General features: G+C 33.2%; 4 protein-coding genes and 1 long non-coding RNA gene across 7 annotated transcripts in view; 2 read left to right on the top strand and 3 right to left on the bottom strand.

Moving 5' to 3' along the window:
• Nucleotides 1-1,993, top strand: part of Dsb (debris buster) — a 35,609-nt gene extending 33,616 nt beyond the window's left edge. For both annotated transcript variants that reach the window (XM_070314324.1, XM_070314322.1), the window contains one exon: nucleotides 180-1,993. In XM_070314324.1, coding sequence (XP_070170425.1) covers nucleotides 180-614 — 435 coding nt within the window. In that variant the 3' untranslated portion in view covers nucleotides 615-1,993. The remainder of the gene's footprint in view (nucleotides 1-179) is intronic.
• On the bottom strand, nucleotides 1,184-13,012 carry LOC138943467 (X-linked retinitis pigmentosa GTPase regulator). Of its 2 annotated transcripts, XM_070314320.1 has the most exons (12): nucleotides 12,804-13,012; nucleotides 9,997-10,122; nucleotides 7,385-7,477; nucleotides 7,121-7,183; nucleotides 6,171-6,494; nucleotides 5,429-5,581; nucleotides 5,079-5,243; nucleotides 4,874-4,995; nucleotides 4,721-4,798; nucleotides 3,473-4,589; nucleotides 3,193-3,278; nucleotides 1,184-3,050 (listed from the first exon to the last, which is right to left on the bottom strand). In XM_070314320.1, the coding sequence occupies exons 1-12, from the start codon at nucleotides 12,832-12,834 to the stop codon at nucleotides 3,027-3,029; spliced, it is 2,382 nt and encodes a 793-aa protein (XP_070170421.1). In that variant the 5' UTR covers nucleotides 12,835-13,012; the 3' UTR covers nucleotides 1,184-3,026. The 2 variants fall into 2 exon arrangements, with proteins under 2 accessions (XP_070170421.1, XP_070170422.1); XM_070314321.1 differs by lacking the exon at nucleotides 7,385-7,477.
• A 204-nt stretch (nucleotides 13,013-13,216) lies between these two features.
• LOC138943316 (uncharacterized) lies at nucleotides 13,217-15,585 on the bottom strand. Its single transcript, XR_011448453.1, has 3 exons — nucleotides 15,239-15,585; nucleotides 14,824-14,920; nucleotides 13,217-14,740 (listed from the first exon to the last, which is right to left on the bottom strand). It is a non-coding gene; the product is annotated as an uncharacterized lncRNA (long non-coding RNA).
• The window catches only part of Barc (RRM1_TatSF1_like and RRM2_TatSF1_like domain-containing protein barc), a 30,746-nt gene continuing 20,102 nt past the window's right edge, over nucleotides 15,306-25,949 (top strand). The window contains exons 1-2 of the mRNA XM_070314041.1: nucleotides 15,306-15,597; nucleotides 16,003-16,760. Of these exons, the coding sequence (XP_070170142.1) occupies nucleotides 16,041-16,760 (720 nt within the window). The 5' untranslated portion in view covers nucleotides 15,306-15,597; nucleotides 16,003-16,040. The remainder of the gene's footprint in view (nucleotides 15,598-16,002; nucleotides 16,761-25,949) is intronic.
• LOC138943322 (limulus clotting factor C) lies at nucleotides 16,962-24,599 on the bottom strand. The gene is made up of 5 exons (XM_070314049.1): nucleotides 24,247-24,599; nucleotides 18,660-18,935; nucleotides 18,344-18,577; nucleotides 18,023-18,227; nucleotides 16,962-17,887 (listed from the first exon to the last, which is right to left on the bottom strand). Exons 1-5 carry the CDS (start codon nucleotides 24,281-24,283, stop codon nucleotides 17,653-17,655), a joined length of 987 nt encoding a protein of 328 aa, XP_070170150.1. The 5' UTR covers nucleotides 24,284-24,599; the 3' UTR covers nucleotides 16,962-17,652.

Genomic DNA, 25,949 nt, shown 5'->3' with positions numbered 1-25,949 from the left:
TCATATCGACAACAAATTTGTATCAATTTACATATGTAGCAAGCTTACATTAAACGTAAGAATAAATAGTAGCATATATTAAAATAAAACGCCTCATATATGTTTGATATTCGAATCACTTCAAAAGTCATGATTTGAGATATAATTTGAATTCGAAATACTCTTATTTTCGTCCTTAGAAACTCGGTGTGCCGGTCGAAGCTAAAGTTCGTGTCCAATTGAATCTAAAGGTAGAGCAACAGCGTAATATTGCAGTAGTCGCGAATTTCTCTGACATAGTTTTCCCTATTATGTGGCTCGAGGAGGGCATAGAAGAGCTTACGCCACCCATCAGACGATGGATCTATTTTGCGACCACGTTTGCCGATATCGCTGTACCCTGCCTCACATACGGTATGATTCTAGTCGGATTGACGATAATCATTACAGTATTCGTGAAGATTTACAACAGTCCAGTGTTGGCGCACGAGGCAATCGAGCTCGGCAAGAGAACCATCAGGAGAGGCTCGTCCTTCTTGATAACCGGCCAACATCGTTTGTTGGCCAGTCGAGACTCTTATATCTTATTGAGCAATGTCGACCTTGACGAGAGGCAGAATGTGATAGAGACCTGATGGATATGCTATTCTGTGCATGAATTTTAATGTTTGCCGATGCTGTATAAATAAGTATGCGCATTAATTATAATGATTGTCACGTAAGCGACAATTAATGACGCTTAGTCTCGATTCCTCGTGAATTAATTTAATCGTGACATTTATAAAAGATTTGTTAAATAGTGATATGATATATGCTGAAAGTAATTGGAGAATCGCGATTTTAGATAGCAGAATTTAAGAATCTCACGGGAATTAAGATAAATAGAATCTAAGGCGTTTAGGAATTTAACTCATCTATGTCTCAAGGTATGATTTAGGATCCAAAAAATTTAAATAATCTACGATTCAATTGACTTGAATTTTGATTAACATATGATTTAAGGTGTTTGTAGAGTTCGAAGAATATAAGAATTATAAAGACTTACATGACATAAGGAGATCTTTAATTATTGAGACTTTAATTGTCAATAAAATGTATATGCTAAGAGCTCTTATACGATTCTTTCATGAAACTTGCCGAAAGGCTACGAGTCTTTTAATTAATCTAGGATTGTATTTGATTTTTTTTTTTATTATTTCACCAAACATAACCGTAAAAATATGCACACATATTAGTGCGTATAACTAGATTGTAATTAACATAAGATTTAAGAAATCTCGGCATTAATTCTTAGGCTTAGGATTCTCGAAGCCACATATCACCTAAACCGGATTTAACAATTCAAGTATTAAAATTTTTAAAGATTTCTTTCCAAGAGTTGATTGTGCAAGAATTATAATGTGTTTATATATATTTCAATAATCAAATAAATGATAACCAATTTATTTCTCGTCAAAAAAATAATCGAGCTAAAAATTAAATCTAGGCCTTAATCTAGGTCCTTAAATAATAATAATAGCATCGTCGTTAAAAAAATGTTGGTTAAGTACCTGCGATACGATATGTGGCGTAATGTAAAATGCATCTTCTTTGACTGCGTATACCAAAGTCTCACTGTTGATGGATAACTAATTAACTATAACTACATGCGGAGCTAAATTGGTATTTGTACATGTATCTCACCTCTGAAGAAGGGCTTCCTTTTATTTTACGCGAAGTTTTATTCGGACGAAATTCGCGGAAGAGTTTTTATTTGATTAAATGGAATCGAAATTCGCCAAAGAATCCCTCACGATCTTTCATAATGCGTGAAAGTAAACCGATACGACCATTATAATATTCATATAACTATAACAAAATGTAATATGTATGGTATTAGCGTTTTCCTTATTATAGTTATGGAAGAAAAATTTTGGGATCCAACGGACGTTTGTAGACGTAATTAATCAGGGGTCACCTGATAATCTTCGCGAGAGATCCCTAGATTATATTGAATATATTATTATGTCTGTGATTCCATTCTTATTTATATGTAATATGCAATTCGCGTTTGAATGGAGAACAACGAGGAGAAGCTTCATTGGCAATTACGCGAATGGACGAAACTTTCACTTGTGCCGATCGTGGCAAGATCGCGCGTGAGACGATGCTTCTTCTCAACATGTCCCACTCGTACTCGGCCATAATCTAGTGCAATATTAGTGATCGTATGTGTTAAGTAAACCATTGCCAGCAATCGTGCGGCGAAATAACGTCGAACTGTAATAGAAGTAAGGTCAGTTGCGCCGACAATTTTAGCGCTACATATTACTACAAATCTAAATATCAGATTAACAATTTGGAACGCGGCTCTAGTTCTACAAAAGAACATTGGAAATACACCAATTTATTATAGTTTAATCATGATTACTGTTAATCGATATCGGTGCGTTATATGGGTTAAATACGGCTTGACGGTTAATCAAATGAATGATACATTGAAAATGTAATACGATTATGTGTATCGGTTTTAAGTATTTTTAATATATCCCAAGAATGTGTGAAAAAACATTAGAGGGTAAGCTTGTTCTAGTACGGACGGAATTTTCTAACCGAAATTTAATAAAATAACTTTATCCAAATATCACTGTACATTTTTCACATTCAACTGTCACTCACCTACTCTTCATCCGCTACAGCTATTACAGATTTATGCTTTCTTCTGAAATTTATATTAAAAACGAAATCAATTTCTATATGTAACTTATACATTATTTAGAGTGCTTAAATACAGTCAGTGAATTATTGTTCTTATTTAAACTCTTCGTCGCCGTAACGAGAAATAGAAATCGATGCGATATATATATATATATATATATATATATATATAATGCAGGAGAAATCTCTAAACTAATTCTATTATATAAATATGGTTGAATGTTAAATCGAGGTGTTGATTATTGAAGAAGATTTTTCCGGTTCCGTATTGGTCCCAGCGACGAAAATTTATCATAAGTATTTTATAAAAAATATAATGGATTATGTTTCTTTGTTCGAAGTCTTCTCGATCACAGAACAGTGCATGTCTTTGACTGAAAAGTAAAAAAAATTTTATATTTGATATAATTTTTATAATTGATTTTTTATATAAAATTTAAATTATATGGGAAAAGAGGTCTCCTCGAGATCTCCTCTATAAAATATTGTATATATCTAATACATTTATCAGCGTACCTTAGCTTTTGGATTCGCTGCGCTGCTCGTTTTATTTCCGTTCTCTATCTCTTGTCTCTTTCCTTTAAACAACTTTGCCACCTTAGCTAGAAGGCAATAATCTCGATTGTGTAATATAATTCGCGAGTTTAAGTATTCTATTTAAATTAATATCTGATTTCTCTCTTGAATATTAGAAATATTATTTCGCAGAATAAATTCTAATCGATATTTTTGATTGACCCACTCTTACTCTTTACGAGAAATAAGAAAGAGACTAAGAAACGCTTGTTTCACCAACCTGTTCGCGGTGCCGGAGATTGTATCACATCAGTATCGTCTTGTGCGCCATCCGTCTCCACTTTCTCTGATTCTTCACCATGTACTTCCTCCTTAACCTTTTCTATCGTATTTTCAATAGTCTCCACAATCTTCTCAGTGATAGTTTCTGAAATTGCCGATTTTGATTTTCCAAGCGACTTTGGGCTTGAATCTGCGGGCTCGTTGCTCGTCTTCGTCTCTTCCTCGCCTTTTTCCTTTTCGCGCTTATCCTTTTTGTGTTCGTCCTTTTCGTGCTCATCCTTTTCATGCTCACGTTTTTCGTGCTCATCCTTTTCACGTTCATTCTTTTCATGTTCATCCTTTTCGTATTCATCCTTTTCGTGTTTATTCTTTTCGCATTCATCCTTTTCATGCTCATCCTTTTCGTCTTTATCCTTTTCGTGCTCATTCTTTTTGCTCTCTCGTAAGGGATCGTTCTCGTTGCTCGAATTTTCGATACTTCCGGATTTTAGTCTCGGTGGTTTTGGCGGTGGTGTGGGATTCGTCGACGTTTCTTGTTCCTTTTCTTCGTGTGTCCTCGAAGCTGCTGCTTCTGTACATGACTCCTCGACATTTTTCGCTGCTGTCGCTGTCATTTCCACATTTTTATTATTTTTCTGTCTTTCACTATTTTCATGTACATTATCTTTACTTTCATTATCTGTTTTGTCTTCGGTATTTTCACCATTCTGCGCGTTTTCTTTGTTCTTCGACTCATCTTCTTTGTCAGTCGGTTGTGATTCTTCGACTTTGGCATTTGTCTTTGGAGTATGAACCTTTTTTTTTGAACTTTCCGGTGGATTAGTTTTTGAAGGACTTTTTGATTTCTTAGGACTCGCGATTTTTTCGTCGCTTGTCGAAGACGAAATTTTTTCCTTATTGACAATATCCGAATTTTCCTTTAATGAATCTTTTGAAGACTTCGTTTCAGTATTATTATATTTTGGTGTTTCATTGATTTTGTCGACATGATGTGAATCATCTTTCTCATGTTTCGATTTTTCCGTAGCTCCGTCCACACGATGTTCATTATGTACATACGTATTTACAGGAAGCTTTAAAGGAGGTAGAGAACTTTTGTTCTGCGTGGCTGACTCCTGAAATTAACGAATAACTCATAAACAATTTATATTAATTTAACTTAAAAATTAATTAATAATAAATTTAATTTAAAAGATTAATAGAAAATTTTATGTTAGAAATTTATATGGAATATAGTTGCGTTTACAGTGGAATCCGATTGCGATTGAGAATCCATCTCGTGTCTTCGACCAACCAATATTGTATGACATCCTCCACATGCGACCTATAAAGTAAGAAAACAATTAAAATCAAATAAAAACACGATAAATATTCATTTAAACAAAATAAGCAATATTACATTCGTGATGAAGAGTTCTTGATATTTGGCAGCAAATGTTACTTGGTGAACATTATTTTCATTTTCTTCCAGACCTAATTTACCATGTCGTCCGTCACCACAAGTGAAGAGTTTCCCGAGTTCTATTAGTAATAATTAACACAATTGTTAATAAAATTATTTAAAGTTTTAGAGGGATGCGATAGTACAATAGAATTTTAATTACCAGTAAGTATAGCGCTGTGACTTTCACCGCAAGCAATCTTGACGATTTTTTCATTTCGCAGAGACCCGCGTGCAAGATGTTTTGGCATATGTATTTCGTTAACGTTCGTGCCCATTCCAAGCTGCCCACTAGCATTACTGCCGGAGCAGTAAATGTTGCCATTTTCTAACAATTTAAACAATTACTCAGCAATTTGCAGATCCTTAAATATTGTCGTATTTTAGAGAGTTAAAATAAAGAGATACATAGATAAGACGATAAGAATGTGCTAATTCTTCTATTCGAGAATTTACAAATACGTGTCAAAGTATTGGAAATATGTCGGTGTTAAAATTTATTGATCTCAACACCTCCTAACACCAGTGTGTGATGACCGCCGCAGGTGACATGAACTGCCGGCGCCGGTAATTGCATCTGCTTCGGTGCAACTTGCGTAGAGAAGTTGACATCGATCCCAAGTTTACCGCTTTCCGATTCGCCGCAAACATAAACGAGACCGCTTTCTGGAAATAAACCGTGTGATGACTGAATTACATACACGCTAATATATTTTACAACCTCTCGTATTCGTGCAAATCGTTCTAAGCGCGCCGCAGCGGAAGCGATTTTATCTCGCGAAAAGTGTGTCTTAGAATCCTTGAACAAATTCTTGGAACGAGATTTTAAGGTTATTGGATCGACTTTATCTTGAAAGATATAATTTTTTTTTGATACTAAAAGCGTGAGAATATAAAAAATATATACATATATGTCGTTTCGTAGAAAATATAAATATAATATATTCTTGTTTACTTTTAGGTACACGGAAAAAAAAAAATTTGCTGCCGTAGCTAAAAACTGCGTGTGGTAATTAGATTTCAGTTGTAATATATGGATAGCGAACATCTTAGATGTGACATCTATTTATTAGGTGCAACAGCGAACATCTTAGCTGTGATATCTATTTATTAAATGCAACAGCAAACCGTTTTGCTGCAGTTTAGAAATTTATTTTGCAAACCATGATTAGCTGTGGCAGCGAAATTTTTTTTTCCCTTGCACTTAAGGCTTATATGACTTATTATTTTACGTAGAAATAAAATCATTGATTACCGGTCAAAAAAGCTGAATGATAATATCCCGCGCTGATTTCTTTCACCAATTCAGGAATAGGGACCTTTGTAGGTTTGTTAACAAGACCCGAAACCCCTGGTAACCCTAACTGTCCCTCCAGATTACTTCCCCAAGCGACAACTCCTCCGTCGCTGGTCAGGACCATCGAATGATGCGATCCTGCTGCAATTTGAACGATCCTGGATCCAGCGAGTCCGCAATCGTAAATCAAGATTGGAGAACTTGAACTATCGCCTATCGCGGAATTTTCCCGCCCCAATTGACCTTCTTGATTACTGCCGCACGCAAAGATTTTTTGGGCTCCTGAAGAAAAAAAAAAAAAAACATTTCAAGATACGAAGTGTATAAATGTTCCATGTGATTTAATTATGAATTAAAATTGTATTTCTATTTTTAGCAAGTTAAGAAAGAATAATTTAGCTTTTAAATTACCGAGAAATTAATTAAATTGATAAAATCGACTATGAATACATTTTCACAAACTACATATTTGCCCGAAGCGGTTTTAATCTGTTAACAAATTAACATCTCGCACTCCTATCTGAAAAGTTAGCAAAGTGACATGCCATTTAGGACTCCTTATCATATTGATTAAATCTTTAAACGAGAATAAGTTTGAAGTTGAATGACTCGGCAGATATTCGTCCAAGTTCGCGAACACGCAAAGCCACATATAGAAATGGCATGCTCACTTAATGAGCCTCGTGTCTATTAATGACAATTGTATACATACTTATATATGAAAAGAATATTTCAAATATTGCGCATTATATTTATTATATATTATTTCGTCAAGCTAATTTTTCATTTCTCACAATTTACAAAACAAATTATTAGAACAAATGACGTAATCAATTTAGGTATACGTAATCGAGAGAAAGCACGTTTGAGATATTTGTATTGTATATGCATTATTCGTCGTTGCTCACCTGTACATATTAAAGTATGCGCTCTTCCGCATGCGACGTGTGTGACTTTTTCTGGTTTCAGGACTATAACAGATGGGATTTTCATTAAAATCATGAGCAGCAAATTAATTAAACGAACGGTTTTGCAAGATATTATTAGTGAATTTTCAGAAACTACATTTAATGATTCGTCGATGTAAAAATAATATGTGTATGGCGACATTTAAGTGGATAAAATGTAATAGTTTTATTTATATTTGCTACATTACGAAAATAATTACAAACTTTTTACACACGAAGGCTTGCTGATGTGATTCTTGTGACCCAGACCCAATTGACCCCAATCGTTACTGCCAAAGACGAAAAGTCTACCGCTCTCTGGAATAAGAAGCAAGCAAAGGCGTTCCAAGCAAGCATGAAAGATATGTACGTTCGGTAAATTATAATTCCACAAAAACTATTCCTTAGAAGTTAAGTTGATATCTTTACTTATATAATATGGAGAATATTCAAGGCATCTAGGATCTAAAAGCATGTTGAAATATAATTTACTAGCAATAAACATGATTACGTAAGTTTAATTACTATACTAAAAATGACGATAAAGATAGCTATTAACTTTACGCAAAAGTAAAATCTGAGATTTTCAGGAAAAAATGTCGAAAAATTTGTAAAAATTCCATAAACATATCTACAAAATCCTAACATTTTAATAATATTTAAATTAATAATTAAAAAACGTGTAAAACAAAATTTGCAAATGGACGAAATGGATGAGATATTAATGTTAGCGAGCAGCCGCGATGATAGTAATAATCAGGGTTGGGAAGTAATACGTTACTTGTAACTTGTCGTTACCGTTACAGTTACTTTTTTTCGGTAACAATCGTTACTTTTTTCTGTTTGTAACGGTAACGATAACGTCGTTATATTTTTACAGTAACGGTAACGAATTAGCCGTTACTTTTATCGTAATTTTTTGGTTTTTATTATCTTATATCTATTCAATAGATGTATTTTTTGAAAAATATTTTGCAGCCAGTACTGAAAATCTATAGTAACGTAAATTATAGATTTTACAATACTGACAGTGAATATTGGGATACACTCTTAATAATATCAATATTTCTCTTATCAATATTTAAAAACAATGTTTGATAAAAATTCTCGACAAAATCGAAATTTGTAAATTACAATTTAAATTCCTATAAAGATAAGTGTATTAAAAAGTAAAGATATTAACATAAAAAATTAGAATCATTAAATAAGTTTAATATAAAAACGGCTTGCTGTATAGAGAGTAATTTAGAGTTTTTAATTGTAACATAGATTATTACATTTAATATTGATTATTAAATAATTTTATAATCTAATCGCTTATTTTAACATTACAAAAAACAAAAACGTAACGAAAAAGTAACGAATCTTTACTTTCCTTCGAGTTACTTTTTACAAAAAAATAACGGTAACAGTAACGCGTTACGTTTACGCGGTCTTTGCTTCGCGTGACTTAGCGCGAGACATTACCGTGTCTCTTGATAGAGTAACGTTCCCAATCCCAATGGTAATAATATAGTAATCAATATCTATAATTGCTTTTTTTATTTTACTAGTGTAACATTTTCTGTATAAAAAGTAATAACGGAATAAAGTTTTTCGAGATGCGTTGAGCTAATAACGCCAACAATGTCGGCTAGACTGAGCATTGCGTGTTTAATATCGATTTACTGGACAGTGGTATACATATTCCTATGTCAGCATAGCTCTGACTGTATACAATATATTCCTTACGTTGCACGCTACAGAAGCTGTAAATCATATGAACCCGAATTATATATTTTCATATTATAGTCTGTAAATTTTATAGCACAGTAATCAAAATTCAAGGCTTTGAAACGTGCCTTATCGATGAAAATTATACGGTATAATGTAAATATCCGAGCAAGAACAAAACAATATTTTGCAAATAAGTTCATAGAAGATAAGAAGAGAGATAGCTCTGTCTAACAGAAATAATTTTTTTTCGATTAAAGTTATTGTTTTGTAAACATTGCTCATCATGAATATGTGACTTACTGTCAACTTTACATTTCACGACATTGATTAATGATATTTGTCAACTCTTTTTTTTTATATCTCGACAATTTAAGCTAGATGCTAGATCTTATCTTAAAATTAGTTCAAATTAATTTGAGCTAATAATCACGCTGTTATTTCAATATTTCAAGCTAAATTTGAGTTTATTTTGGCATAAAAATATACTATTGTATAATACCTGTAATTTAATGATTTTATTATGTCCAATCTGAACCAAATTTAGATCTAATCTAGACTCATTGTGCATTGATGAGTACTTTCTTAAATTGAATCAGTGAAAATATCACTGATTAAAACAATGACATGATTTCACCGAATTATATTGTTTTCCAGTGAAAACACTCACACTTTGCTCCTCCCTTTTATGTTTCACTGATTAAGACAGTAAGATTTCGTATAACTAATATGCATATTGTACTTTTTTACTTTTAAGCTGTGATAATAAGCCTATAAAAAATGAACAAGACTTTTGATCAAACGCAGATATTTTTTTAACAAAATATATCGCTACGAAAATTTACCTCATAATATTATAATATAAGATGCATTTTAAAATTGATTAAAACAGCCACTACCACTAACTGATTTTTTTCATTACGATTTCACCGTTTGCAATGCTATACTTATGTCTAAAAGCACTGTTTGTCAGTGATAATACACTGATTCTATTTAAGAGAATACCTTCAATAGTTCAGGCTTGTGGATCTAGCCTGATTCCATCCTGGATTCAGAGGGACGATAACTACTCTTTTAAATAGATTGTAAATTTTTCTATAAAAAAAGCCATGCGTAGAACTTACGACAAATAACGGCGGAATGCTCATCCCCGCATTCAATAGCGACGACTGGATCCTTACGTATGAAGAAATGTGACGCAACATTGTCCGCAAATCTGCTACGGCCGATCGTGAAGACTGCCCCAGTCTCTACAATGTACAAAGATCGATACAATCGTTAAATATTGAAGATAAGATGAATCGAGATTTTCTATCTTCGAGCGAATTTCTTCGATTGACAGAGATCTTGCATTCAAAGATCTGCGAACTTTGAGAAACAACGAGATTGTATGAGGTCCTTTTTATCTAGAATCTCTCACTTACTCAAAAGTTCAAACTTGAAATTATGCAGTATTTTCGTGAATTATATCCTGCATGTAGCAGAGAATCCGTTAAGACATTATTATCTATAGCGTGCAAGATTGTAATCGTTGGATGTTATTCTGATACAAGGTTATAAATATACATATTGCACAAGGATACATCATCTATATTGCACATAGAATCGCTTGTAGCGATCTTTAATATGTGACTCAAGCAAAGGTATATATTGTATAATGACTTTAAAAACGCAACATGTATAGCAATAGGAAGTATAATTATATAGATAACGGCTTTGTTACTAAAATATTCCACACATATTAGCTATTCATATTTTACCATTATTTTTAGAAAAAAAATGGATTGTTACGGAAGATAAACATTGTTGTTTAATTATGCTAATTGTAGTAACAAAAGTAAATAGAAATAATTTTTCAAAGAAATGAAACAAAATTGAACTTAATTATCTTAATCATCTCTCATGGATTTTTCTATTTCTGAGCACCGTTGGTGGTGCATTATAGATATAGCTTGAGTGCATTTTATCGTTGCATAACCTTAGCATAAATTAAGTTTAAAGCCAGCGGAAAGAAAAAGAACCGGAAAAGCGTTAAGACACCAAATGACGTCTCAACACGAGATTAACAACGGCAACATTTCGGTCTCCCTTCGCGCAAAGGTCAATAACGCAAAACTAGCGATATAATCCTTCGAGATTTACGCGTGCGTCTCTCTTATCAAAAGTTCAAACAGCGGCCTCATGCATAATTCATTATGCATCTGTCCTTCATCGCAAGCTATCCCAATGTGAATTATCTCATTAAAAACTCTTCGTGCGAAATATTGTATATATGAAAAAAAAATTATAATACTCATTATCAGAACTTAATAGATCCCTAGAGCTTTTAAAATTTTTTTTTCATATTTTTTTTTTTTTTTTTTTTTTTTTTTTTTTTTTTTTTTTATTGTTAAATCTTCGAGTGTTTTCTCAACTTCTCGAATTATCAATTCCCAAGTTTTACGATTCTCAAATTTGAGAATTTTTAGTTTCTAAATATCCTTATCTCTTTGAATTTTAATAGATTTTTTTAAATTTATTTTATATTCTAGATATTTTTTAACTTACAGATCTCTTGAATTATTATTTTTATTATTAGTATCTTATAACTTTGGAATTTATAAGAGAAATTATAAAATACTGAGAAAATGAAAGCGAATATATTCGGTTTTGTAGAAGATTAATAGTAAAGCTCGCAAAGTTCGCATATTTTCTAGGGTTGTTGACCCGAAGGTCGGTTAATAGCCATCAAATTGCTCCGCAAAATATATGTACTTACATAATCTGATAGTCGATAGCAATTGTTTGTGCGCGCGTGAATAATAATCCAATCATATGTAAAACATTTAAAATGCAAGCGAATTAATTTTGATAAATATTAATATTAAAATACTATCAGAAATAGAGATATGTCGAAAGCACAGTACAAAGACCATGTTGTGTGCGCAAAAAATATATCACATAATTGCAAGTATATGAAAGGGATACAGAATTAATACATTTTACAAAAAAAATAAAGATAAATTAATTTATAAGCTATATACACACACACATATATAAATATGCTTATAACAAATATCGTTGAACAAAAAGGAAATAATATATGTTCCTCATCTTATATGTATAAAAATTGACGTTCTTTAATTGGTCCCTATTGTATTACGTCAACTGGTATTTACTGGTGTGCACTATTGATATAAACATATAAGTTTATTAAACGAATGAAACGGTGCTGGTTTTTTTGTTCCAACTTACAATAACGACGTTTAAGTTAATGATATGAATGCACATACATGACTCGCATGTGACCATACGGTGGCATTAGCCGATTAATGGTCGGATTGTGCTGGTAGCAGCATGCTCCTAAATAATTCACTACTATCCGTTATTCAGCACATTCGCAACGTCATGCAGCTCAGTAAAGCGCATATAATCTATCTTACAAATTTATTTTACAAATAAATTACATGCTGTTGATTATTCGGCTAAATAATGTGAGAATATATTTCAGTTTTACATATTATAAAAAAATATTCGAGCATGTTTCTTCAATGTTTGCGAGCCTCTCGCGGCCTAATCGCAATAAACCCATTTGTCATCGAGTGTAACCACTGTAAACAACTGTAAGTTCCACTTGTATTTTATGCGCCGTGCGTACGTGCCCGTGATCGTTTGATAACAGCGACGGATATCGATTCTCGTTACTTAGTCGCTTCACGCGGACAACCGGCACGTCACGAAGCAGGGGTACGTCGTGAGGGGGTTTTAATAATGTCGGGGGAGATATGCCCGCGCGTCGGTTTCAAGGATCGATCGCTGCCGGCGTTGTACTGGCGATCTAGGATAATTCGCGTCGATCAATTTTTTACTGTGCGTGACGAATTTATGCGTGCAATACCGTCTTCAAATGCGTGCGTCACACAATCTCTTGTAAGTTCTCTTTTCGTTTTACCGGGTATGGTCTCTATGTCTGGCAGGCCCATGCTTGTATACCTTGCACCGCGCAACTTGTAGCCGACTGACCGCCAGGTAAGCGGGCATGCTCGCCGGTGCTGACGCTTTCGAAGACGACCACCATGTATCCTAGCAACTGGAAATCAATTTCTAATGGCACAACCGCGTCGCTGTTTTCCTTACAATAAAGAATAGGAGCGATCGGCACGGTTCTCCAACGTAATCGAAAATGATCGACTTTGCTCGCTCTCTCGTTCTCTTTGCATTTTTATCACGATAAAAATAGAAAAATTAAATTCTTATATATAAAATATATCTAAGTAATTATACATATTTAATACATTATTTTATTGTGAAATATATTAAATAATATAAAAATATTTTAAGTATTTTAAAATAAAGCCTGAAATATTTCGAATTATATATATATATGCCTTATATTATATACGATAATTCAAAATGGATCACTATCGAAGAAATAAAAAATGAATCAGCAATGTGTATTTTGTAAATAATATAAATAGTAAATAATTTATATTAATAATATAAGTAATTAATATATTAGTAATATAAATAACTCATCAACATATATAAATTATTCATCATTGCATATCGTTGGTTCGTTTGTTGTCCAACGTCATTCTGAAATTCCTCTTTTAGCGTTTTCGAGTGAAGCAAGGTTTGATTGTTCTGACTCAATTTTTTATAAACATATGTTCGACCAAAAATAAATTTTGAATTTGATTAATATAAATAAGTATATTTCTAATAATCCAAGACGGTGCTTATGATGTCATTAATAATTGCTTTCAGAGCGATCAAATTTACTTCACTCGAAAATATTATTTCTCTCTCTCTCTCTTATTCACCTTTTGTCGTGATACTTATATTCGAAAACAATTAATTACAATTAATCGAATGCACGACGATCGCGAAACTTTACACGGTATTCCCGATCATGGATTGCACGAAATACGCATTTTATGATATTGTAAAAGAGCAACGTAAGAAGTACGATTTATGTGCTCGATATTTACTCGAGACCAAAGTCATGCGTCATAGCTATTTTCTTTATCGTTAAATTATGTATGGTATGCACAATAACACGAATCATAAGATCGAAAGATTAATATATAACAACATATCAGGTCTAAAAGTTAGCAAACTATTGTATTATAAAAAACGCTATAGAATGTCACTTTCTCTCTTTCTCATATTCGCCCCAATCACTCATCTTTATTCATACATTGCATTATACACATTCGAAATGTAAATAAAAAAACGATCGCTTTTTTATTAAAAGCAAACATACGCGGACGTGTGTGCATCTAGTTAATGCATAATTCTTGTATGACGATTGCAGTATAATCGCTTTCAATTCATATATTTTGCTCGTTGACTCAGTTATACTTCGTAATCGTATCATAATAATAATAGTACTCTTTGTGTTTACACTTTTCTGCCATTCGTACATATCGTAGATACATATTTTTTTTTTCACGCGTTTATTGCAAGCCAAATGCCGTTTCTGTACATGATTCTCTCAGAAGTAATAAAATCTGTATACATATATGAGTATCAAACAACATTTTTCAACATGACTCTAATATAATCTTAAACAAAAATAAATTATAATATGATATATGTCTCTATGAGCTAGTGCATGTATGGAGAATACATACATGCATTAGTTATGTCTATACATACATATACATATATGTATGTATGTTTATATCAATATGTGTGGATGTCACAAACAATTGTGTACATTACGCATTGATGTTTACAAATATGCGATAGCATAGCATAATAAAATGCACATGGAAAGCGCTACAGGGTTTCAATAAAACTTCTACATGCGTCAAGTTTCTCCTAAGTGTTCTTATATATTAATAAATTCACCATAGCATCTGCTGGTGCTTTGCAACAGATTACCTGCAAAATAAATATAAATTGATTATTTAAAAGAATTTTTTCTAATTTACAATATTGAAATATTCTTACATTCTTGTACTTACATTATGGTATTGTTGTTACAGACTTGTGAAGGCACAAAGTAAATGACTAGAATCAATGCTAGAAGAATTGCGAGAGTTTGGATAGCCAAGTTTCTGTCTGCAAATATAAAATAAATATATAAAATTATATAACATATAAAATTATTTAAAATATTTTTCTCCTGAGATACTATATATATATATTATTAGAGAAATCTTTCATATCTACATGAAAAAGGAAAGTATTGGAGATATTAATTACACGAGTTATTTTAATCAATATTGCATAATATATTTTATTTTATCCAGCTATTGTTTTATTATTATAGGAAATGTATGGATCTTTTATGTATGTAATTGTTTTAAGAGTAAAAAAATTAACATTCTATTGTTTGAAATTAATGTTTTATTATCGACAATAAAAAAATTTACTTACCTACAGTATAGCGAGCAGTGAGTTTTTTTTCAAAACTTCCATAAAGCCGTCTTCAAGTTCTCAGTACTTTGTCGGTGCTGTCAGACACGAATCTAAGGAAGTTTCTGGCAGATTCCATAATCTTATCTGTATATATCATATGCACTCTGGCAGATAATACGTAGCGCACCGCGCACCTGCTGTACTCAACTGTTATTCTTTAGTCTGATATATATCGCGCGTCGGTCACGTAGCCTGGTTTTCTATCAATTGCACAAAATTAGAATGTAATTATTGCCACTGTGATTGTTATAAATTCACGAATTATGTAATAATTAGCGCAACGATTCCGGCGGAATTTGCTGATGGCATAAATACTGGTAAGTATTGTAGAAATTCTTCTAGTATTCTAGTGTCGGTTTTCGTCATGTTTCTAACCTTATTTTACCAAATTACTATACAAATTGTTTCGTATTTTAAATCATATTCTCGCACTTAATTTAGAAACTGTAAGATTAAAAGTTAATAAACTATATATCAAACTATGAGCGATAGTAAAAGGTATTATATTATTCGTGTATTTTGTAAAAATATTCGTATAACATTCTGCATTTATGTTTTGTTTTGTTTGTATTTTGGTTTGTTGTATTTCTTTGTTGTGACAGGTCAATACTAGCTAACAATAAGTAATGTCTGCGCTACATAAATAACATTATTTAGATTTTTACAAAATAAGTCAAAATTTACTTTTTATCTATAATAATTTCTATCTTTCTGTATTGCAGATTTGTTGTTTGGAAGCTGACTTAATGAATTAGTGAAAATGGCTGATATACAGTCAGTCGCAGAAAACACGGAGGAGAAGTCGGAGAAACAAGATGATTCTATGAAGAACTATGAGTTTGACGGACAAACTTATATCTATACCGATAATGCAACAAACATTACCTATAGATTTGATCAAGAAAATAATAAATGGGTGGTAAAGGAAGATGACAAAGTGAACTCCGATAACAAGGAAAGTTCCGATAAAAAGGAAAGGGAAGAAAATTCTGATTCTGAAGTTAATGCAGCTGGTACTTTTGGCTTTGAGAACGATACGCATACTTATACGGATCCAAATGACGGTAGTGTATACTTCTGGGACAAAGAGAAAAACGCCTGGTTTCCAAAAGTTGATCAGGATTTTATGGCCAGGTATCAAATGAGTTATGGTTTTGCGGACACTAGTACGCCGCAGCCAAACCCACCAGAGCCAAAAGAGCCTACATCCCCTCAGAAGGCCAAAGAAGAAAAGGAACAAAGGAAAGCGGAAGCGAAACGGAAAGCTCAGGAACCGCCGACTTGGTTCGAGGTCGACGAGGCGCATAACACCGCTATTTATGTATCTGGCCTACCTCTGGACATTACCATGGATGAGCTCATAGAACTCTTCACCAAATGCGGCCTCATAGCTAGGGACGAAAGAGGGAAGGACAAAATCAAATTGTACAAAGACGGCAATGGTGAACCAAAGGGAGATGCTCTCTGTACTTACATCAAGGTAGGAATATATTGTTTTACTTATTTATTATTTATTTTTACGTTATATGTATGTTATTTAATATGATCTATCCTCGATATTTTTCTTAATATTACTAACAATATTGCACTATAAGAATTAGTCAATATCAATATTTTATTATACATCATTAAATACATAGAGGCTATATATATATCGATGATCCTGTGTTGATATATTTACAAACGAAGCGGTGAAAAAATAACAGACACGTGGATTGAAATATGAAGATACGAGCATTATCTAGCTTCTTGATTCACTATCTAATCGCATATGTCATTTATAAAAATTATGATTAGCGTAAACGGATATCGTGAGATAATTATTGAATAACAATTATAGCAGCTTATTTAATTCGTGTAACGCAATCCGTCGCAGATAGCAGTGATAAGAATCGACAGCTTTAGATTTTTAATCGATACATGATACTATTTACGCATTATACCATAATTAATTAATTGCACAAGACCTTTAGCAAAATAATCGTGAGATAGAGAAAGATAGATATAGAGAGAGAATATTGTGAGACGAGTGTGTCTTTAATAATATCGAATGCAATTGATAATGAGCTAGTTAAACATCGTATGATCATTATTTATCATTATTTGTCCATATATGATTTTCACAAATATTCAGGAACGTTAAGGATTCTGTTCCGAGATTAATCTTGGTTGCAATAGTACTGCAAAATTTATTTTTACAGTTGGTTGTATATATTGCAGTGGTTGTGCCAGCGTATTGGCAGTTCGATAGTATCATTGTAACAAAAATTTTACATGCAAGTTTTTTTTTAGTCGCATATACATTATGTAATAGAGTAATAAAGTCAAAGTTGCAGCCATAACTGTAATTATCAATAATTTACGTTTCTTCTTTACGGCTTCAACAAAATCTCCTCCCGCGCGAAATCGTTTATTTTATTGTGAAACGAAAAAACATTATTCATGTCCAAATTTTGTGACTGATGGCTATTGAGTCTACCGCCCAGAAAAGCGCCGTATTCTCGCCCTTGAGGCAATACTTGGGCAACTCTTGGCTCAGCTGATTGCAAACGGGTTTTATTCGAACGATGTCGCATGCGCTCTCTGGACTGCGTGATCTTGATGGTACTGTCAAAAAATAAAATTTGAAAAAATTATTAATTGTAGAAGATCTTAATTACTAGATATTAGAATTGTTTTAAATTGCTCCTTTTCGATTTTCTCATCTTAAAATTTATTTAGAAATATCGAATTATTATATACTTGGAAGGTGGCCGCGATCCCAGTTTGACACCATGAGCCCATTGTTCATTCTCTCTTTGGTCCGTCCAATTTTTTCTCCAGTTTGTTCGATTCTTCTTTCTTCCCTCTAGCTTCCTCTGTTCGTTTAAGTATTTCTTACTCTTCTTTCTAGGTTTTAATCTTTGGTTTTGCGGCGCGAAAGGATCCGACTTCTTGCGTCTTCTCGCTGAACAAGACAAAAAATATCATATTGTTAAAATCATTTATAAACTATATCGACATTTACATATGGCAGCGTTTTCTGCTGTATGTGTTTTTCGAGTTTCTCAAAGCATTTCTCACATAAACGACCGGCGGGCACTTCGCATATATAATGCTTCCGTTCGACGCAGCTTCTCGCGCTCCACTTGTATTTCAATGCGGGATCCATTATGATACAATGCCACGCGTACTTCTCAGATTTCCCGGATTCCATTTTCCCGAAACTCTGGAAAACCATCTTCTCACCCGTCACACCCCATTCCCAGGCCATCTGTTGCCAGTTGAAAATTCCGCCGATCCACCGCTCCAATTTCGCTGTCGAGTTTCGCCAGATTTAGGCGGAGTTGCGCGGCGTTATAGCCAGAGACGAGACGAGACGAGAATAGCTTATACTCACTGAACTGATCCCCCATCAAGTACTTTCTCAGCATCCTGTCCTTTCCATTTCTGTCCAATATAGCCAGGGTGGCATTTCTGTCCTTGCAATGGAAGTACGCGTCCCTCCATGGCGCTGTGCCGGCGCTCAGGTAATAACAGAATCGTTTCAGTCGAAAGAACCCTACGGGACACGCGAATCGTCTCACGGGTTCGTGCTGTCGCACTGTTCTCGATTGATTAGTCGTCAAGGAATTAACACTAAAGTTTGACAAGTTCGAAACAGCCGAGGATAAGCCTGGAGAGCAAAGTCAGATATGTTAGTTTCTTCGCATTGCAATAGAAACAAATTTTTGATAAATATTTTATTGATAATTGATAAATTTCTAAATATCTTATAACACGTATAAAATTTTAGAGGAATGGAAAATTCAGATTATTCCGATATTTTTCGCTCATTAAACTCGTTCTTTCAGTATCAATAATTTTCAGCAGTTGGACAGGAATTTCTGGTTTTGATAAATCTCGATATTTTAAAATCCATAATTTTCTCTTTTAATCATATAATTTATGCGCATACTTGACGCGCGTTTCGTTCCGAGTGAATACATTTTTGTTACATGGCCTTGAACGGAATTTAAGCATTATGTAATGCCGTCTGTAGTTCATGCGTGACTAGGCGCCACATCATTGCACAGCTAAGATATCGAGCATTGAATTATCGAATATTGTCTCTTAAAATAGATTCTTTTCCATCTCTCGTACGATAACAAATTTGCAATGTTTTCAAGCTTATCATTAGAATGTAAATATTTTATTTTAATGGAACGCTTGTTTGCGATCATAGTCTAATCTACTTAAATGAACATGTATTAAATCATAGTTTTATCTTTCTTTGTATTCATACATTCCTCCTTAAATATATGTTTACATAGTTTTATAGATCTTATTTATCTAAAAAGAGAAAAAACACAACACAGAGAAAGTCATGATCGACTCGTTTTCGAGGGGGGGGGGGGGGGGGGGAGAGAAACAAATTTTCGTTCATTACAATTTTACATAATCTGCTTGCGGAGGATTAGTAGGTAATCCTATTGATTCAAACTTTTTAGAGCGTGACACTCCTTCGGGTGGAACCGGTAAAGATAAAGCAATTTTTATGACAGCACTATACTGTATGCATACAATAGATATTTATATTTTAACTATCAGTTTAAGACAGCAGTTAATGAGTATCTCATAAATGATATAAATAAATGATGATGATGAAACGCATTTTTTAAAGATTGTGCAATGTTCGAAAAAATGTTGAAAAAAATAAGAAACTTATATATGAAAGATTTTGTGGAAGATCATAAAAGAAAGTTTGCCTGACATGTATCGACATTTATTGTAAATTAGTATAGCTGTTACGAAAGTAACAGGCAGCGCAGCAGACACATATTGTGACAATGATTGCCATACATATCCAATTAATTACTCAAAAAGCCATCTCTATGAGTCATTGTCGCATAGAAGAACCTCGTGGCGATCATACCATCATAAATTTCATTTATGATACACAACTAGTATCATATGACTATTAATAAATACCAGAGATTTAACCTTTATATGGGAGGCCCGCAGGCTTCTAGTATATATAGAAAATATATTCTTGTTCGCACGACGATTACGCGTGATAGAACCGATTATTATATTTTATCGTAGCACGTAATCAATTCATAGAAATATCTCTAGTTGACAATGTGATGAGATAAACGAATTGAACAAGTTTAAAAAAGATCTTATTACAATATAAAATAATGCAACTCTAATCGAAATAACGTAACCACCTTAAACAATAATATCATAATATTAATTTTGACCTCTATGATAAATGACATGAAATTAATTAATTGGAGCAAGTTTTTTTTTCCCCCTTTTTTAGCTTGGCATAAACGTAAAAAGGAATAATCAGACAATGATAAGAAGAAATGTAGAAAAATAGTGAACTAAAATTGCGTTTTATTCCAGTTCGAATGTGTGATGTAATGGTTTTTTTTCTTTTTTTTTTTTTTCTTCTTCTTCTTCTTATTATGTTGTCATTTTATGCATTTTACTTTGACAGAATCATTATTCAAATGCTAATAGGAAGCATAAAGAACACATGCCGCTTTATGGCTTTATGTTAAATACGGTTTATATTTATATTACGTAGCACTCTCTAAATGAATATTTAATTACTATTCGCGGAATTTTGATTTTAAGCTACGATAAATATGTACAAGTAGAGCGCAAATTTAAATAGCTCAAGTTTAAATGGATCAGATCAACTTAATCGATTAGTTAATACTCGGAACACATGTTAAAGTGCAGTGATTGTCAGAATATCTTCGAGCATTCAAATAAACATTTATATTGTATAACAGAATTATGCGAGAACTAGTTTCTACGAATAATAAAAACCAGTAGCTGCCGACTACAATTTCGCGCCTCTTAATTACATGCGATCGATTTTATGATAGTTAGTTATCAGCTCAAAATAGTACTATGCACATATCAATCTTCCTCTGAAATAATTATAACTGAGCGCAGAACAAACTTCAATCGTAGAAATGAAACTAAATTAGGAATTCAAAAATTGCCTTTGCTAAAAAATAACTCTATCTGCAAAACTACTACGAAATTATAAAATATCTTTGTTGAAATTTTTTTACGTGCCGTTGCTTTCAACCGCACCCGAATTTGCGAACTAGTTTGTTAGAGTTTGTTTCAGCTTTGGATAGCGCGATATACGACTTGCTTTAAAATGCGAGACATAACAAACGAGATGGCCAGCGCGTATGATGCATATTTCATTTTGACTCGAAATTCTCAGATTCCGAGAGGCCATGCCTGAATCTTTAATGCGGAAATTCACCCAGTTTCTTAGTTTTCAAATATACAAAGTATTACTTTATACGAATATTGATAATAAAAAAATAGATTTCCTATCCTACAATGTTTCACATATTCAAAAAATTTTAAATCGATGAGTCATAGAGCTTTATTTCTTGGAGTGTCACATTTATGAGTGTGAGAGAATGGGAATAATAAATTATTTTTCCATGTCAAGTTTGTACGTACGTATCTTCTTTGCGTAATCATTTAATCGTATGCGTTTTCTTATCACAAGTGTGCAAACTGTTGTCTGATACTGAAATACCTTTTTACACTAACAGCGGAGAATATCGTGTATAGCGACTACTTATTCACTTAAATATTCGGTCACGCATAAAGTCACGCAAAACTTATTTTTTCCATTTCTAGAAGCATAGGTAGGATAATTATAGATAATTATTAGTACTAGATAATTATTAATATTAAATTCTCATGTTTATTATTTCCATTTCCACAGAAGATCGTAAGAAAATATAAAAAGATACATAAATAAATATATAGTTTTGCTTATTGAAGCGATATTTCGTCGGGTATGCAGACATTGTCGTACATCTATCTAGGAATTGTGCTGCAACATGTAGTCAATGAATTCGCATAAATATTTGATGTCCGGTGAAGTTAATTAAGGTCGTTGCTAATTAAAATCGAAACTATGAAGTTAATAAGTTTACTTCGCTTATGTAGCGTCGTTTGGTCGTGATATACGCTTCGAGGAAAAGTCATCCGATATTTTCAAGCTCGTCTAATCGACTGATATCGATAGACATGACAAGGATATTATATCTATGGAATAATATGTCTACCCACAACTTGCACTTTCATTCATTAATGGAACAAGGCTAACCTCGGTGGCTGGATAAACATTCTTCTCATATTTCCAGAATTTACCGCCACTTTCGCGAACAAGCTGATATTATTAGTAATTGGTCAATTAACCTTTAATATATATATATATATACACACGCATACACCATATTATCAAAGAAAATTAATTAATTCAGGTTAAAAGGTCACGTAATGACTGCAATCGCTCAATTGTAATTAGCCGTCATTAGATTATTTTCATTAATGAAAGAAAATTTTATCAAATATAATATTGAGACATTGTTTTTACAACATGACAACTGCATTGTTGACTTTAATTCCAAGTTTCTTTTCGATAGTCGCAAGCAAGTTTACGATTGTGGCGATCGAAGCTATTTTCGACGCAGATCCGATTTGTTGGTATTGTTTCGTTGGTATCATTCTCGCCAGATCCGATCTCGCGAAAATAGATCGCTACGTTTGCTCTCAGAAACTGTCCGTCATCTTTGATCGTTAATTTATTTGCGGTTTCCATTAGAAAATGCTTGGTAAAATATGCGCGTCCCGAAACTGTCCGTCCTACGTACTCGTTCCACTTGCAGACTGGTTAATCTTATATGCAGAAATTTCACGTGAGTCCGATATAAAGTATGCATCTCGCAACGTGCATCCCTTTTAAGGTTTGCTTCGAGATTTTTTATTAAATTTTTTTAAGGTATATTAAAATCGATTGCCTTGGTAAAAACAAATGTATTTAAATTAAAGAAAGATAAAAGAATATAAAAGATTAAGTATAATGATAAAAAGACAGAATTTATAATTAGAATAATTCTTGCAGGAAAAAAAATATTATATAATTTTTCTTAAAAATATAGATTATTGATATAGTTCTGTACAACAGAGTCCGTATGAATCAATTATCTGTACTGATGCCACCATTGTTTAAGTTTAACACATCAGAACTTGATAGACACTTATCAATTACGGTCATCACGGTACTTATGTAATTTCAAAAATCATGTAGGTAATTATAGGTTGCGTTATCGTAACTCTCAGAGTTGCTATTAGGCTGCCAATTAGCAAAGTACGTAACTGCTAATAGATACAACAACCAAGTCAGCTGTGCCTCAGCATCGAAAGATATCATCTCACGATTACATTTTACATCGTACAAATTACTTTAAATATCATCAAGATTTTACTGGCATTTAGCTTTTAAGTTCGCAAAAACTGGAATTTCGCTTTCTTATCAATACATATTAATAAATAAATAAATAAATAAAAAACGCGCACGCCAACAAGTTGGAGAAATTGAATTTTATGAAATTGATTGAAAGATATTCTGCTTACTTTAATACAATGATTTTAATTGATGTTATCTATATTTTCGCGGTCAACGGAGAATTGCATTTGCCATTTTAATACATACACGCATCGATATTAAATGCCGGGTTAAATATTGATCAGTTATACAATAATACTGAATTACATATTATTTTACTAGAAGAAATAATATAATTGTAAGAGAAGGTCAAATCCGTTTTTATTAAACCGTTGTTTATTATCGCAATTTTGATGCAATTGATCCTTGTTTATATTGACATCCATCAATTATTGCATAAAAAAATTGCCATATTCTTTCCGCGTTACTTTATACAATATTTTATTCCGTAAATTTTTAATTACGATTATTCTCATCTCAGAAATTAATCATCATTTTTTTTTTACTACTTATCTCCTTGAATTAATCGCTTCCTAGAATCTCGGCTTGTTCACCAACTCATTCATGCTTTCGCGCGTATCTCGCCATTAACACCTCAGACTCTCGTTAAGATCATCCGCGATTTGCTTAAATCCACATCGCGCTCTTTAAGCGATTAATTTACCTGCGAAGCACAGAAACAGGATCCAACACTTCCACATGTCTACTCCACGGATCGCTTACTCGTTGAAGTACTTGATACGAAGGTCGCGATAAGCGCGCAGGATCGTCCTCATTCTCGTTTCTTGAATCTCGCCTCGCTTCCGATTTCGCGTATTGTCATAATGACACGTGTTCGCGAATTCGGGCGATGAGAAAAAAAAAAGGAGAAGAAAATCGACCGCTTCCACTTTTACACCCCTCGACTGGTTTCTCAAGAGATCATAGACCGTATCGTGATCGATAGGGTGTCCGGACTACGCCGATCGTGGAGAACACCGTTCTTTGACGGAGGTTCGCACCCGACTGAAGCCGACGCCGACCGCCCGGACCGCCGACGCTTCCATTCCGCTCGGCGCGTACCTTCGCGCGCTCCTCTCGAGCTTACGAGAGGAATTCTCTCGCCTCTTCCCCTAACGCCCAGATGTTTCCGCGATCATTTTCTGAATCCAAAGAGCCGTATAGCCGCCGTAGCGAGAATCTGTCTAGCTTACTCCGATTTCTGTTCGAATAAACGCGAATGCGCTTCGCGCAGTTACACGCACGCATTCGCGGAGATATATCATGCGGATTATATGACAAATACAATACATTTTCCGCATACTTATTTTACGAAGAACCCATATAAAGTTCCCGCGAAGAGATTTTTCATAGATAACGTTGCAGCTTTTCGTCTTTATATAACGTTTTATATAGAAATCTTACAATTAGAGCGGTACGAATTTTTAAGTCTGCATTCCTTCAATATCTGGCGTTTGCCTTGATATTTAAGGTGATTTCGAAATAGTAGATTATTGGCATATTTATCATTGGTATATGGAAACGCATACACAATTTAATGATTTCTGTTCACGTTTTGCATAACGCCACCAATCCGTCGTCAGTCGGACTCAAGGATATACGAACTTAACAAGCATAGAACGTACGTTAATTGCGCGCGATTGTTATAGGAATTGTTAAACAAATATTGCGTCAACAGCTCGCGAAATGTTTGCGGAACTACGCGTAAACAAAGCTAAAGTATCTTCGCACTTAATATTACTATCATAAAACAAGATTAAAATGTACAACTATGTATGCGCCAGAATGTGAGAGAAGGGATCTAGTATCGAGAAGATTTAAGTCAGAATATTTGTGAATATTTATCGAAACTAGAGGAGAGAGTAAAAGGAATTATTTTCTTTCTTCGAGGTAAAAACATCATATAAAATATAAAACAACACACACACACACAAATTTATGTAAAAACAAAAACAAGTAAGAAATAATATATGTAAAAACAGTCGCTTGTTATTTACGATGATAATAACTTGGAATTACTAGAAAATTAATCAAGTTATATATGGAGGAATTATTCGGCGATAGCTTTACTTATTTTATTGATTTTTAATGTTAACGCTTAATCATTGGATAATGTTTAGATGAATGTTTATATATTACTGATTATTATTAATTAATAATGTGAGAATGTGATTGACAAATTTAATATTTATATATACCATATATATAATTAATAATATGTGTTTATAAGACAGTATCAAAGCGCGACGATCTCAAATTGAACCTACTTTTAAAATATCATCGCGCTAGCAGACCGGCGTTTGCGTTTAATGGCAGGCTGCCAATTGGGTGCATTAACGTCTATCTGTCGGATAGTATCTTTTAGGG

This window comes from Polyergus mexicanus, unplaced genomic scaffold (assembly GCF_030449975.1).
Source record: "Polyergus mexicanus isolate NDT 795.1 unplaced genomic scaffold, iyPolMexi1.0 SCAF_26, whole genome shotgun sequence".
Classification (NCBI taxonomy): Eukaryota; Metazoa; Arthropoda; class Insecta; order Hymenoptera; family Formicidae; genus Polyergus; species Polyergus mexicanus.
The sequence above is the reverse complement of the archived record's forward strand: the minus strand, read 5'-3'. Positions and strand labels throughout refer to the sequence as shown.